The sequence below is a fragment of the Mercurialis annua genome, linkage group LG5 (genome assembly GCF_937616625.2).
Source record: "Mercurialis annua linkage group LG5, ddMerAnnu1.2, whole genome shotgun sequence".
Classification (NCBI taxonomy): Eukaryota; Viridiplantae; Streptophyta; class Magnoliopsida; order Malpighiales; family Euphorbiaceae; genus Mercurialis; species Mercurialis annua.
The window spans coordinates 24182501-24197632 of record NC_065574.1 but is presented as its reverse complement, the minus strand read 5'-3'; the positions used below and the strand labels follow the sequence as shown (position 1 = coordinate 24197632).

At 35.1% G+C, this 15132-nt stretch overlaps 2 protein-coding genes across 2 annotated transcripts; both read right to left on the bottom strand.

Annotated features, from left to right (window-relative positions):
- Window positions 1-1431: 1431 nt before the first annotated feature.
- Window positions 1432-1863, bottom strand: LOC126681749 (uncharacterized). Its single transcript, XM_050377298.1, has one exon. It carries the CDS (start codon window positions 1861-1863, stop codon window positions 1432-1434), a length of 432 nt encoding a protein of 143 aa, XP_050233255.1.
- A 4780-nt stretch (window positions 1864-6643) lies between these two features.
- On the bottom strand, window positions 6644-7496 carry LOC126681748 (uncharacterized). Its single transcript, XM_050377297.1, has 2 exons — window positions 7184-7496; window positions 6644-7083 (listed from the first exon to the last, which is right to left on the bottom strand). The coding sequence occupies exons 1-2, from the start codon at window positions 7494-7496 to the stop codon at window positions 6644-6646; spliced, it is 753 nt and encodes a 250-aa protein (XP_050233254.1).
- Window positions 7497-15132: the final 7636 nt, after the last annotated feature.

Below are 15132 nucleotides of genomic sequence, written 5' to 3'. Positions count from 1 at the left end.
GAAAAACAAAACTAGCCTAATGAGTAAACAATTGCTCGACAATCAACTAGAGCCGGAAAAATAAACACAAATCAACTATACACGAAAAACTAAACACAAATCAACTATACACGAAAAACTAAACACAAATCAGCTAGATGAATTCACTTAGATTTCTTTATCATCCTCCTTTTCGCTCTCGATCTCTTCGGAACGTTCTCGTTTCCTTTTTGGTGTTTTCTCGGGACACTGTGTGTCCTCTTCACTCAATGGGTCCTCCTCTAATTCAGAATTAATAAACCAATCATCAAAATCGTAGTAGGGATCGTAGCATTTAATTCCGCAAATCCCTTCATAATCACAAACCATCTCACAATTCCCTTCAGTTTGCGGACTGCTTGAACCGCCAAATTCGACCATGTACTCCGCTTCGTACATGGCATCCTCCATCTCGGATTCGCTTTCACTTGAGCTTTCCACTTCAATTGGGTTTCCCAAACTCCCAATTTCAATTTGCGGAATGCTTGGAGCGCCAATTTCAACCATGTACTTATCTTTATACATGGTATCCTCCATCTCGGGTTTGCTTTCTCTTGAGCTTTCCACCTCAATTGGATTTTTTGAGCTCCCAATTTCATTAGGGTTTGGTGACTTGAGGTAGTCGGGGAAGGTACGACGAGCATTACGAAAAACACGACGCGAGGGAGTCATGATGAAAGAGAAAAAAAGAAATACACCAAAATTAAAATTTAGAGATGAATGGTGATAGAGGAAGTGAACGTGTATAAATAGGGAGAGTAAAAGAAGTAGAAGAAACCTAGTAGGACTCATAAAGTTGATTTGTTTAGATAACTTAAAACACTAAAAACTGGAGTCCTAATCTAATACACATGAAACGAAAATAGGATAAACCAAATACAATAAAAATTTATTATCCTAACAAAATAAAATAAAAATTTAAAAGAAACTAAATACAATCCTAGAAAGCAATAAGGAGTCCACAACATATAAGAAATAGTGTCAAAGCATATGCATGAAAACCAAAAACAAAAAGACACTGTACACACTTTTCTTCTTTTATTTTCACCGAACAAAAACAATTTTTGTTTTTTTTATGGGCTGCCCAATCCTGGACAACCCATTATGTGGCAATTTTTTTTAATAATATAAAAACTTAAACTTTACTAAAATTAATTATTAACATTGAACGGAAAAAAATGCTAAAAATAAATAAAACTAAATAAATAAAAATATAGAGCACCTAAATTACACGACATAATAGTTTCAAAAAAAATGTTTTTTTCATTTTCTTTTTAAAATAAAAATAAGACTAATAACACACAAATGACCGAAATAACACCAAAAAAAAACAAATAATTGTAGACAAATAAATTTCACAACATGCTAGTTTTAGGTCTTTAGCTTGACCCTTCATCATACTTAAAAAAAAAATTAGGTGAGGGAGAAAACTTCCCTTTGTTTGCATCTTTGCCCATTTACTTTGAGTGCAACTCCGGTTGAGTTTTCCAATTCCACCGCTCCATGAGGAAAAACTTTTATCACCTTGAACGGTCCGCTCCATCGCGACTTCAATTTTCCAGGAAACAATCTAAGTCGTGAATTAAATAACAAAACATAATCTCCCTCATGGAATTCCTTCTTCGAAATGTTCGCATCGTGTATCTTCTTCGTTCGTTCCTTATAGAGTCGTGCGCTCTCGTAGGCCGAATATCGAAATTCGTCCAATTGATTGAGTTGTAGAAGGCGTTTAGCACCATACTCTTTGCTATCAAAATTTAGAAATTTCATTGCCCAATAAGCTCGATATTCTAATTCCACTGGAAAGTGACACGCTTTTCCATAGACTAACTTGTACGGGGACATGCCAATTAGAGTTTTGAACGCTGTCCGATATGCCTACAGTGCGTCGTCTAACTTCATCGCCCAATCTTTTCTTGAGATTAGCACCGTTTTCTCTAAGATTCTCTTGATTTCCCTATTGGACAACTCCACTTGTCCGCTCGTTTGTGGGTGATAGGGTGTAGAAATCTTGTGGCGAACTCCATACTTTTTCATTAAAGCTTCAAACTGTCGGTTCTTGAAATGCGACCCTCCATCGCTAGTAATAGCTCTATGTAGTACCCCAAAATATTTAATTATTTAATTGGACCATGTGTTCTGTTTGGACTCGCCAGAGTGGCGAAATCGAAAAGATTCTGATAAAAGTACAGTAAATAAATTTCAAGTAGGTCGGTTTGGGGAAATTAATTATGCGGAAATTGCGGTTATATTTCAATTCTGAAGTCATAATTGGAATTAAGAGGAAAAATGTCAAGAAAAGTTCAAAATAAAGTACAGGAACCAAAGTGGTAATTTATCCACTTTGTGTCGAAAATGGAAATTTCAGATTTTGACGGAAAAGTATTAATATCGAGATTCGTATTATTTATCGGATATAAATAATACGTAAAAGTAATAATTTAAGAGTTAATCGATTTAGTTATGGACTAAATCGTACGAAAGAAAAGTTTGAAAGGTAATTTGTAACAAAGAAAGAAAAGAGGAATCAAAGAAGCACTTTAACCTTAATATATAAGGTTATGATTATGAATGATGAAATCAGAGAAGGAAGGAGAAGGTTCCAGGGCCAACGATCCGTTTATCGTTCCTTACCGTTGTTTCGCCGCCGTTTCTCCGTTCGACGTCCGATTCGAGCGATTTTCGCGGCGATTTCTTCAGAATCGAAGGATATATCCATCCTAAGCGTAAAATCAAGGTAAAGTTTTCCAATTGGATGGTAAAAATTGGATAATGTGGGCTGTGTTAGGATTTATTACGTATATAGCTCGAATTCGTCGTATTTAAGTCGTTTTTGATATTTTAAGGAAACTAGGATACGGGTTTGGTGGAAAACGGGGTCGAGTATGAGCGTGAAAATCGAACGCACACTTGTAGAAGTGTACGAACACACATTTCCAAGTGCGCGGACGCACACTGAAGTGTACGAACGCACACTACACTGTGCGGACGCACAGTGTTCTTCTGCGCCCGCATAGTGGGTCCACAGGGACCAAAATGGGATTTTTTCCCAAATCGAACGGGATTCAATATTTTTAAATATTAGTCCTTAAACGATTAAGGACCCCGATAATTTAAAAAGTGAAGTTTTAGCTCGACGTTTTACGTGGGCAACGATAATGGAAAACCCTAAAGATAGTATACGTTTCTCGAATACGAGAACCAGGGTTCGATATATCGTGAATATGATAAAGGAATATCGAGTTCACGAATAAAGCTAAGAATGAAATATAACCCTAGAATTTAAAGTAATATACGTATAAAAACACGAGATTAATATCTAACTATTAAACGTCAATTATTATGAATCAGACGTGTCAGCGAGCAGAGAGGTCGGTAGATGTGGGCTAGCGAGAGCATATCATTTCATCGACCACATCATTGATTGGATTGCGGTTTCTATGAGTTGCACTTTACTTTCGTGTATTATATATTAAAGTTAGTTTATATATATGTATATTGCTTACAGGCATCGCATTATATATAATTTATTGAAATGTTATATGTTTTATTAAGTTTTTATATACGAGAACTAGTATGCGATCCGAAGAAACTAGCTACCTATTGGGTGTCAATAGGCTGTGTGATCACCAGTATCGAGTCAGTCGAGTGTGATTGCATATAATACATGATTGATACACGTAGGATATGAAATGACACGATATGAATATGAATTTCGAAGTTGGACAATGAATACGATACGAGTGAGCACTCGGTTACGGTGTAGTATGGAGTCCCCGTATCTAGTGAGTTGGACTCACACTTTCGGACTAAGAGATAGGTCGCGATCGACGAGGTAGAGTGTGAGCACTCCCGGGTCGGACTATCTGGATCAGTATGATTTGATTATTCGAAAGTTGTGTCGCATGCTAGGAAATTAGTTTCGTACGGATCAAATACCGGTTTATATGTCTTACTTTTATATTATTGTTTCCTTGAAATGCGATGCTATGTTTTATAATAATATCGTTAGTAAATGCAAACTCACTCAGTATTTTCCCAAATACTGACCCCTCACCTTTGATGTCTTTCAGGTGCTTAGTGTGTGGACTTAGCTAGAAGCCAATTTTGAAGTCCAGAAGTCATCTGTGTATGTATAGTTATGACTTTTGTGAATGATGCAGTAGTGGTCCCGTGTGACAGAGTCGTAGTCTAGACAGCAGTACATCTTGATTGTACATATTACTTGCTTTCTTGTTTATACGTTTTGATAAGCTATGAGTTTTATGTTTTACTCACGGCCCCAGATGCCAGTGATATGTCGTGTTTCACTAACTGATGTATATAGTACCGCGAGGCCAGTTCATACAGGGTACGGTAACTAGAGCCCGCGAGGTTTACAGAACAGTTAGTGTAAATATTTGTGTATATATGTTATGTATATTTGCTTCTGTTGTGTTGTGTTATTTATTTATTATTTGTGAAAAATTATTAGTGATTTAAGGCTTGCTACGGGTTCCGGAGGTACCACTCCCATTCCCTAGCGCCGGTTGCGGCTCAATATTTTGGGTCGTGACACTCTAGGTATTCTGAAATGAGAGAATAATTTCTTTAAAATTTTCAGAACCACTTTAGCATCATTTGTAGGTGTAGCCAAAGCTTCTACCCATTTTGACACATAATCAACCGCTACCAAGATGTACTTATGACCATAGGAAGTGGGAAAAGGACCCATGAAATCTATCCCCCAAACATCAAAAAATTCAACCTCTTGAATATTTGTGAGTGGCATATCGTCTCTTCGAGAGATACTACCCACTCTTTGACATCTATCGCAATGCTTGACAAACTCCTTAGCATCATGAAATAGTGTTGGCCAAAAGAAACCACATTCCATCACTCGTGCTGACGTTCTTTGAGCAGCAAAGTGCCCCGAGTACGGAGACTCGTGACATTGAGTTAGAATAGATAAAACTTCCTCATCCGGCACACATCGCCGAATTAATTCGTCACCAAAAATCTTTTATAGAAATGGCTCATCCCACAGGTATCTCTTGGCTTCAAACAAGAATTTCTTTCGTTGTTGATAAGAAAATTCCTTTGGGAGAACTCCACAAGCAAGATAATTGACAACGTCGGCGTACCATGGAGCATGTATTTCTTCAACGCTCATCAATGTCTCGTCCGAAAATTCTTCCTTGATTTCCATTTTATTTTCATGGTTCAAAACCAACCCTTCTAATCGTGACAAATGATCTGCCACTACATTTTCGCTCCCCTTCTTGTCCTTGATTTCAAGATCAAATTCTTGCAATAAATGAATCCACCGAATCAATCTCGGTTTTGCCTCCTTCTTAGAGAAGAGGTACCTTAATGCCGCATGATCAGTGAATATGATTGCCTTAGATCCTAGAAGGTAAGAGCGAAATTTGTCGCATGAGAATACGACAGCGAGCATATCTTTTTCAATGGTTGTGTAATTCAACTGTGCTCCTGTGAGAGTACGGCTAGCGTAGTAGATCACATGTAACTTTTTGTCTTTTCTTTGTCCAAGTACACAACCGAGAGCCTGGTCGCTCGCACCACACATCACATTAAAAGGGAGCAACCAATCCGGGGATGCAATAATCGGGGCTGTTATGAGTGCCTTCTTCAATTTGTTGAACAAAATTAGGCAATCATTGGTGAAGTTAAAGGGGGCATCTTTTATCAAAAGATTAGTAAGCGGTCTAGCGATAAGAGAGAATTCTTTGATGAATCGTAGATAAAAACCCGCATGCCCTTACAATGCACGCAGTCCTTTCACCGAAATCGGTGGTGGTAACTTCTCTATCATCTCTGTTTTTGCCCGATCAACTTCAATACCGCTGCTTGATATCTTATGTCCTAATACCACTCCCTCTTCAACCATGAAGTGATATTTCTCCCAATTAAGAACCAAATGTGATTCCTCACATCTTTGAAGAACTCTATCGAGATTGTGGAGGCATAAGTCGAAAGAATCTCCGAATACTGAAAAATCATCCATGAATACTTCCATGATATCCTCAATCATGTCAGCAAAGATGGACGTCATGCATCGCTGAAAAGTGGCGGGTGTGTTACATAACCCAAATGGAATTCTTCTATAACTAAAAGTTCCATAAGGGCATGTGAAGGTGGTCTTTTCTTGATCTTCGGGAAAGATGAAGATTTGGTTATATCCTAAATAACCGTCCAAAAAGCAATAGTATGCTCGTCCCGCAATCCTTTCTAACATTTGATCAATGAATGGAAGTGGAAAATGATCCTTTCTAGTCACGAAATTGATTTTTCGATAGTCAATGCAAACTCTCCATCCCGTGACTGTCCTAGTTGAAATCATTTCTCCTTTATCGCTTTCCACTACCGTCATTCCTCCTTTCTTTGGTACACATTGTACCGGGTTCACCCATCCACTATCATATATTGGATATATGATTCCTGCATCTAATAGTTTGATGATTTCCTTCTTCAATAGCTCTTTCATGTTCGGGTTCAATCGACGTTGCCTATCTGCCACCGGTGAGCTACCCTCTTCTAAGCTCATCTTGTGCATGACCACATTAGGGCTGATTCCTCTAATGTCAGAAATTTGCCACCCCATTGCTTTAATCCTTTTTCTAACTCAATCAATTACCCTTTCTTCTTGTTGTTTGGACAACTTGTTGAATATAATAATCGGCAAGATGTCATTTTCTCCTAAAAAGGAGTACCTTAAGAATTGAGGTAAAGGTTTAAGCTCTAGAATTGGTGGCTTTTCGGTAGAAGGCGGTGTAGGCTTATCAGTTCTCAAGAGTAATTCGGGTCTTGGAGGTTCAAACTCCTCCTCTTCTTGAGACATGTCCATTGAATTCACGCTCTTTAAGTCCTCGATCTTGGATTCCTCATCCTTTTCTTCGATCACACATTCATCGATAATGTCGACCCTCATACATGTCTCCTCCTCCAAAGGGTGTTTTATTAGGCGTGTCATGTTGAACTCAACTTGGTCCTCGCCGATTCTGAAAATCAATTTTCCATCATGTACATCAATTAATACTCGACCGGTATTCATGAATGGACGACCTAAGATTAATGGACAATTTTTATCTTCTCAAAATCTAATACCACAAAATCGACGGGGAAAATAAACTTATCACTTTTACTAGTACATCCTCGATGATACCGTGTGGTCGTTTGATGGATTGATCCGCCAATTGGAGTAGCATTGAAGTTTCCTTCACATCACCCAAGACAAGCTTTTGGAATATAGATAATGGCATCAAGTTAATGCTAGCTCCTAAATCACACAAGCATTTGGAAAATTCCATATCACCAACTACACACGGAATGGTAAAACTTCCGGGATCTTTCAACTTAGTTGGGATTTTCTTAGAAATTATGGAGCTATAGTTTTCCGTTAACGAGATCGTGACATCATCCGTCCATTTCCTCTTGTTTGTCAGGATGTCTTTGAGGAACTTTGCATATTTGGGCATTTTCTCCAATGCCTCCGCCAAAGAGAGATTGATTTGCAATTTCTTAACCTTATCCAAGAAATTGTCACATTGTTGATCGATTTATTGCTTCTTCAATCGTTGTGGAAATGGAATCTTCGAAACAAATGGTGGAGGTGGAACGTAGTTCTTCAAGGGAGTATCCACTTCTTGCTTCTCCTCGATCTTCACTTCCTTTTCATGAACAGTTGTTTTCTCATGACTCTTAAAGGATGGTTCCAGTTCCTTTCTACTCCTCAATGTCACTGCTTTTACATCTCTTGGGTTTTCGGTATGGCTTGGTAAACTTTCCGGATTACGGGCAGCCATGTTATTAGCCATTCTACCAAAGTGTACCTCAAGATCATGTATTGCCGATGATTGATTCTTTGTGATATGATCAAACTTCTCTTCTAGCCTTTTCTGATTCTCATCTTGAATGTTTAACCGATTGGTGATTGATTCCATGAACTTGTCCATTTTGGACTCAAATGCACCCAATCGGTCTTGTGGTGGTGGTGGTCTTTAAAATCCGGGTGGTCCTTGAGCGGGTCTTGGAGCGTTGTTGGCCGAATTGCTCCAAGAGAAATTTGGGTGATTTCTTTATCCTGGATTGTACGTGTTAGAATAAGGGTTATTTCCACCTCTCCTTTGACCTTGTGCACCAACAAAGTTCACTTGTTTGGTGTCACTTGGGTCTGCCAAATATCATTCAGAACTGTTGTGCCCCAATTGTCCACACAAATCGCAACTTGCTTGCACGGCTGCCACAGACATGTTTTTCATTTGTTTGGTCAAAACATCAACTTGAGCTTGGAGAGCAGTCACTTGGCCCAATGAATAGACACCTTTTGGTAATTGCTCCTTGGCAGGTGTTTGTTTCGCCCTCTCATTTGACCATAGGCCATTGTTAGTAGCCAACTCGTCCACCAAGTTGAATGCTAAGTGAATTGTCTTCTTCATCAACGAACCGCCACCTGCTGCATCTATCATGCCTCTAGTTTCTTTGCTTGCTCCATTATAGAAAGTTTGCATCAACAATTCTTTAGGAAGATTGTGATGTGGGCAACTTCGCTGAAGTTCCCTGAATCTATCCCAAGATTCATGCAAAGAGTCACCATCGTTTTGTCCAAAATTGGTAATTTCCTTAATGATTCGATCAGTCTTAGCTAAAGGAAAATACTTAGCTAAAAATATTTTGGCTAGTTCACCCCATGATGTCACTGAGCCAGGTGCAAGCGAATTCAACCAAGCCTTCTCTTTATTTTTCAATGTGAATGGAAATAACCTCAACCGTATGGCATCGTCGGTAACACCATTCATTTTGAAAGTGTCGCAAATTTCTAAGATATCAGCTATATGAGCATTAGGATCCTCATTAGCTAATCCATAGAATTGAACAGTGGATTGCAACATTCCAAGTAGTGCAGGCTTAATTTCAAAATTATTGGCCTCCACTCTTGGTCTAGTGATGCCGGGTTGATCACCATTCAACCCGGGCATCGCAAATTCTAAAAGAGTACGGTTATTAGCGTCTAGCATATTGTTCACCGCCTTTTCTTTTCGTTTTCTGTTTTCCCTTAAATGCTTGTTGATCTCCGGAACGTATGCTTCGAGTTTTGGATTGGAACTTTGGGTTTTTGGCATACACTACACAAATCCTACAAAGAAAATAAATTCGAAAAATAAATTACTGAAATAAATAATAAAAATATACTAATAATAAAAACAAACAAACGAAAACACACAAACATAATAAAATAAAAAGAAAATATAATGCAAAATTCACCAAAAACGAAATTTACAAAATTAACTTTGAAAACAACCTGTCAAACCGGCCAATTGGCCTTTAAATAACCGAAAAATAAAAAAAATAACTATGTTAGGACCCTTTGACCTCGGCAGAAGCTTAAATTGTTTGGTTAAAAGAGATTTGCACTACACTGCATAACACTAAAAAAAGTAATTCACAAACAAATGATTATATGAAGTGTACTAAAATTAACACATATGAATTGCCTCCACTTAATTTGGCTTAATCCAAAAGTCAAATAAATAAAAAAGTTTAAAATGAACAGTTTCCTTAAAGTAGCCAGTTAACCTTAAAATAATTATGACAGAGTTATTTAATCAAGATGAATCATAAACAGTAGACTAAATAATATTATTACAAACATTTAGTCCTGGCCGAAAATTCAATGCTATGCGTGCAGAAACAGTTCAACTTGGGAAAACAAATGTTCTCTTTTTTTTTTTCTTTTTCTCTCAAAAATTCAAAAAACACAAATTCATAATAGATAATAAAAAATTAAAATTAATTAAAAACTTGCAATTAATCATAAAAATACATTTCAATAAATTTTAGACTAATAAACACATAAACATATGGACAAATATATTTAAACACATGCAAAATTACTAAACAAATGTCTTCATCCCAATAATGTTAAATCAATTATGACGTCCTAAATATACTCCCCAGCAACGGCGCCAAAAACTTGTTGGGATTTTAGCAAGTATACGAAATCGTACAAGTAATAAAGAGTAAGAAAGATGTTGATCCCAACGAGGAATAATCTAAAACCGCCTAGCGATTCAAATTACTAGTTTAAGGCTAATAAATCAAGATTTGAATTAACTAATTTTAATAAATTATCTAATGGCATAAACTATATATTAATTTAACTACGATTTAAACAATAATGATAAAAAACGGGTACTAACACTCCTTCACACAATTGCGATTATCGGTCTATAGATTATATTGGCTAAGGTTCTAATTATCCTAAAGCATTAATTAACCTTTGTCAAACGTTAATTCACAAAACTTAATTCAATTCAATTAAAGGAATCAATTAATCACTTCCGTTCAACTAATCAATTCTTACAATCAAATATAAATTAAATTATTAAGTAAGCATATGAACATTGAATTAATTATCAAGATGTCTCATTAACAATTAAAATCAATTGGATTCTATAGGTCTATTGAGTTATCATTTTTCAATGAATAACGCAACACAAATAATTAACTAAAATTGATCAAGTTCTAATTAATGTGAAAACAATAGAATCCACAAAACCTTTAAATAATCCAATGACAAATACTACAATTGTGCTAGGGAATGTTAAACCCAAGAAAAGTTTAGCTACACATAGCCATGCTAAGAATCAAAATAACTAAAGAAAGCATAAAAGAAGAGACAGAAAATAGTTATGGATTTCTCCGCGCGTTTCTCCAATCTCGAGCTTCTACCTTCTTCTTCTTCTTCTTCTTCAATGTCTTCTCTTGCTTTTTGTGTAGTGTAAAAAATGAATGTTTCCTCTCAAATGCTCTAATCTCAGTAATTAACTCCCTCCTCTCTTGGTTGTTAGAGAAAAATAATGATCAATCTTAAAAACCTAAGAGATTAAATAAGATTTCAATTTTCAAATTAGATTTCGTATTCCTATTTGCAACAGAAATTTGACTTGGCAAATGATAAAATCTGAGATAACTTCCTTCGTAGGAAACTAAGTCCTTTAACCGTGGGATTTGGAATCGGGTCATTTCGACTTCTATAGCTCCGGTTATGATCCAAATACTGAGCTGAGGTCCAGCAGGTCCGAAATTACGAATTAAAACCCAAAATTCCTACACAAAAGCACAAGAAGTAAACTAAAATATAAAAGATAAAATGCACATAAATGAAGCATTAAATAACTGAAAACGTAAAATAATTATTCTAAAATCAAAACTAATTAACCCCTAAATAAGTTTTGTAAAAACACTTATCATTACGAAACAAAACCAAACATTTAAAAACGTTACAAAACAAATCCAAATGTTACAAAAAAATCCATACGTTTCACTTTTTTAGGAATTTAAGACAAACGTTACAAAACAAATCCAAACGTTTAACCTTTTTAGCGATTTAAGCCAAACGTTTACAAACGTTACAAAACAAAACCAAACGTTTACAAACGTTACAAAACAAAACCAAAAATTTCACATTTTTAGCGATTTAATCCAAACGTTTACAAAAATTATATAACAAATCCAAACGTTTCACCATTTTAGAGATTTAAGACAAACGTTAACAAACGTTACGAAATAAATCCATATGTTTCACCTTTTTAGCGCTTTAAGCAAAACAAATGTTACAAAACAAATACAAACGTTTCACCTTTTTAGCGATTTAAGCCAAACGTGTACAAATGTTACGAAATAAAACCAAACGTTTAAAAGGTTTCGAAACAAATCCAAACGTTTCACCTTTTTAGTGATTGAAGCCAAACGTTTACAAACGTTACGAAACAAAACAAAACGTTTTACCTTTTAAGCGATTGAAGCCAAACGTTTACAAACGTTACTAAGCAAATCCAAATGTTTCACCTTTTTAGCGATTTAAGCCAAAAATTTACAAACATTACGAAACAAATCCAAATGTTTCACCTTTTTAGAGATTGAAGCCAAACGTTTACAAACGTTACGAAATAAAACAAAACGTTTAAAAACGTTACCAAACAAATCCAAACGTTTCAATTTTTTTAGTAATTTGGGCCAAATACTACAAGACAAATACAAACGTGTCACCTTTTTAGCGATTTAAGACAAACGTTTAAAAAATTACAATACAAAACCAAACATATACAAACGTTGCGAAACAAAACGAACCGTTTCACATTTTTAGCGATTTAATCCAAACGTTTACAAACGTTATAAAACAAATCCATACGTTTCACCATTTTAGAGATTTAAGCCAAACGTTAACAAACATTACAAAACAAATCCAAACGTTTCATCTTTTTAGCAACTTAAGCCAAACGTTACAGAACAAATCCAAACGTTTTGCCTTTTTAGCAATTTAAGCCAAACGTTTACAAACGTTACAAAACAAATCCAAACATTTCACCTTTTTAGCGATTTAATCCAAACGTTTCACCTTTTTAGCTATGTAAGCCAAACGTTTACAAACGTTAAGAAACAAATCCAAGCGTTTAAAACGTTACGAAGCATATCCAAACGTTTCTTCTTTTTAGTGATTGAAGCCAAACGTTTACAAACGTTACGAAACAAAACCAAACGTTTCACTTTTTTAGCAATTTAAGCCAAACGTTTACAAAGTTTACGCAACAAATCCACACGTTCACCTTTCTAACCATTTAAGCCAAATGTTTACAAAGATTAAGAAATAAATCAAAACGTTTGGATTTGTTTCGTAATGTTTACAAACGATACAAAACAAATCCAAACGTTTCGCCTTTTAAGCAATTTAAGCCAAACGTTACGAAACAAATCCAAACGTTTCACCTTTTTTGCGATTTAAGCCAAACGTTTACAACCGTTACAAAACAAATCCAAACGTTAAACATTTTTTGCGATTTAAGCCAAACGTTTACAAATGTTACAAAACAAATCCAAACGTTTCACCTTTTTGGCGATTTAAGCCAATTGTTTGCAAACGGTACAAAACAAATTCAAACGTTTCACCTTTTTAGCGATTTAAGCCAAACATTTACAAACTTTACAAAACAAAACAAAACGTTTAAAGCGTTACAAAACAAATCCAAACTTTTCACCTTTTCATCAATTTAAGCCAAATGTTTACAAACGTTACAAAACAAATCAAAACGTTTTACCTTTTTAGCAATTTAAGCCAAACGTTTACGAACCTTACAAATCAAATCCAAATTTTCACATTTTTAGGAATTTAATCGAAACGTTTACAAACGTTACAAAACAAATCCAAACGTTTCACCTTTTCAGCGATTTAAGCCAAACGTTTAAAAACGTTATGAAACAAATCCAAACATTTAAAATATTATGAAACAAATCCAAACGTTTCACGATTTTAGCGATTGAAGCCAAATGTTTACAAACGCCCCGAAACAAAACTAAACGTTTCACCTTTTTACCAATTTAAGCCAAACGTGTTCAAACGTTACGAAACAAATCCACACGTCTAACCTTTTTAACCAATTAAGCCAAACGTTTACAAAAATTACGAAACAAATTCAAACGTTTCCCCTTTTTAGAGATTTAAGCCAAACGTTTACAAAAATTACGAAACAAAATCCAAACATTTCCCCTTTTTAGAGATTTAAGCCAAACGTTTACAAACGTTACGAAACAAATGCACGCGTTTAAAACTTTACGAAACAAATTCAAATGTTTCACCTTTTTAGCAATTTAAGCCAAACGTTTTAAAACATTACAAAACAAATCTAAACGTTTCACCTTTTTAGAGATTGAAGCCAAACATTTAGCAATTTAAGCCAAATACAAACGTTACAAAACAAAACAAAACGTTTACAAACGTTACGAAACAAATCCAAACGTTTCACCTTTTTAGCAATTTAAGCAAAACGTTAACAAACGTTACGAAACAAATACAAAGGTTTCACCTTTTTAGCAATTTAAGCCAAATGTTTACAAACGTTACAAAACAAATCCAAACGTTAGACCTTTTTTGCGATTTAAGCCAAACGTTTACAAACGTTACAAAACAAATCTAAACGTTTACAAACGTTACGAAACAAATCTAAATGTTTCATATTTTTTGCGATTTATGCCAAACGTTTACAAACGGTACTGAAAAAAACCAAACGTTTCACTTTTTTTAGCAATTTAAGCTAAACGTTTACAAACGTTGCGAAAAAAATCCAAAAGTTTCCCCCTTTTAGCAATTTGAGCCAAACGTTTACAAACGTTACGAAACAAATCCGAACGTTTCAACTTTTTAGCAATTTAAGCCAAACGTTTACAAACGTTACAAAACAATTTGTGAAAGTTTGGCTTAAATCGCTAGAAAAGTGACACGTTTGGATATGTTTTGTAACGTTTGTACACGTTTGGCTTAAATCGCTAAAAAGGTGACACGTTTGGATTTGTTTTGTAACGTTTGTAAACGTTTGGATTAAATTGATAAAAAAGTGAAACATTTGAATTTGTTTCGTAACGTTTGTAAACATTTGTAAACGTTTGGTTTTATTTCGTAACGTTTATAAACGTTTGGCTTAAATCGCTAAAAAGGTGAAACGTTTGGAATTGTTTAGTAACGTTTGTAAACATTTGGCTTAAACCGCTGAAAAGGTGAAACATTTTGTTTTGTTTCGTAACATTTGTAAATGTTTGGCTTAAATCGCTAAAAAATGTGAAACATTTTTATTTGATTCGCAACATTTTAAACGTTTTGTTTTGTTTGCTAAAAAGGTAAAACGTTTGGAATTGTTTCGTAACGATTTAAGCCAAACGTTACAAAACAAATCCAAACGTTTCACCTTGTAAGCGATTTAAGCCAAACGTTTACAAACATTATGAAACAAATCCAAACATTTCCTCTTTTTAGCGATTGAAGCCAAACGTTTACAAACGTTACGAAATAAAACCAAACGTTTAAAAACGTTACAAAACAAAACCAAACGTTTACAAATGTTACAGAACAAAACCAAACGTTTCACATTTTTAGCGATTTAATCAAAACGCTTACAAACATTATATAACAAATCCAAACGTTTCACCATTTTAGAGATTTTAGACAAACGTTAACAAACGTTACGAAATAAATCCATATGTTTCACCTTTTTAGCGCTTTAAGCCAAACAAATGTAATCCAAACGTTTCACCTTTTTAGCGATTTAAGCCAAACACGTACAA

Bases quoted from the DNA above. Each gene is read 5' to 3' on its own strand.
- LOC126681749 (XM_050377298.1), bottom strand. From the start codon at position 1,863: ATGTCCCCGTACAAGTTAGTCTATGGAAAAGCGTGTCACTTTCCAGTG.
- LOC126681748 (XM_050377297.1), bottom strand. From the start codon at position 7,496: ATGCCCAAATATGCAAAGTTCCTCAAAGACATCCTGACAAACAAGAGG. The intron at 7,084-7,183 runs GTATCATCGAGG...CATTAATCTTAG, and splicing joins ATCCATCAAACGACCACACG to GTCGTCCATTCATGAATACC.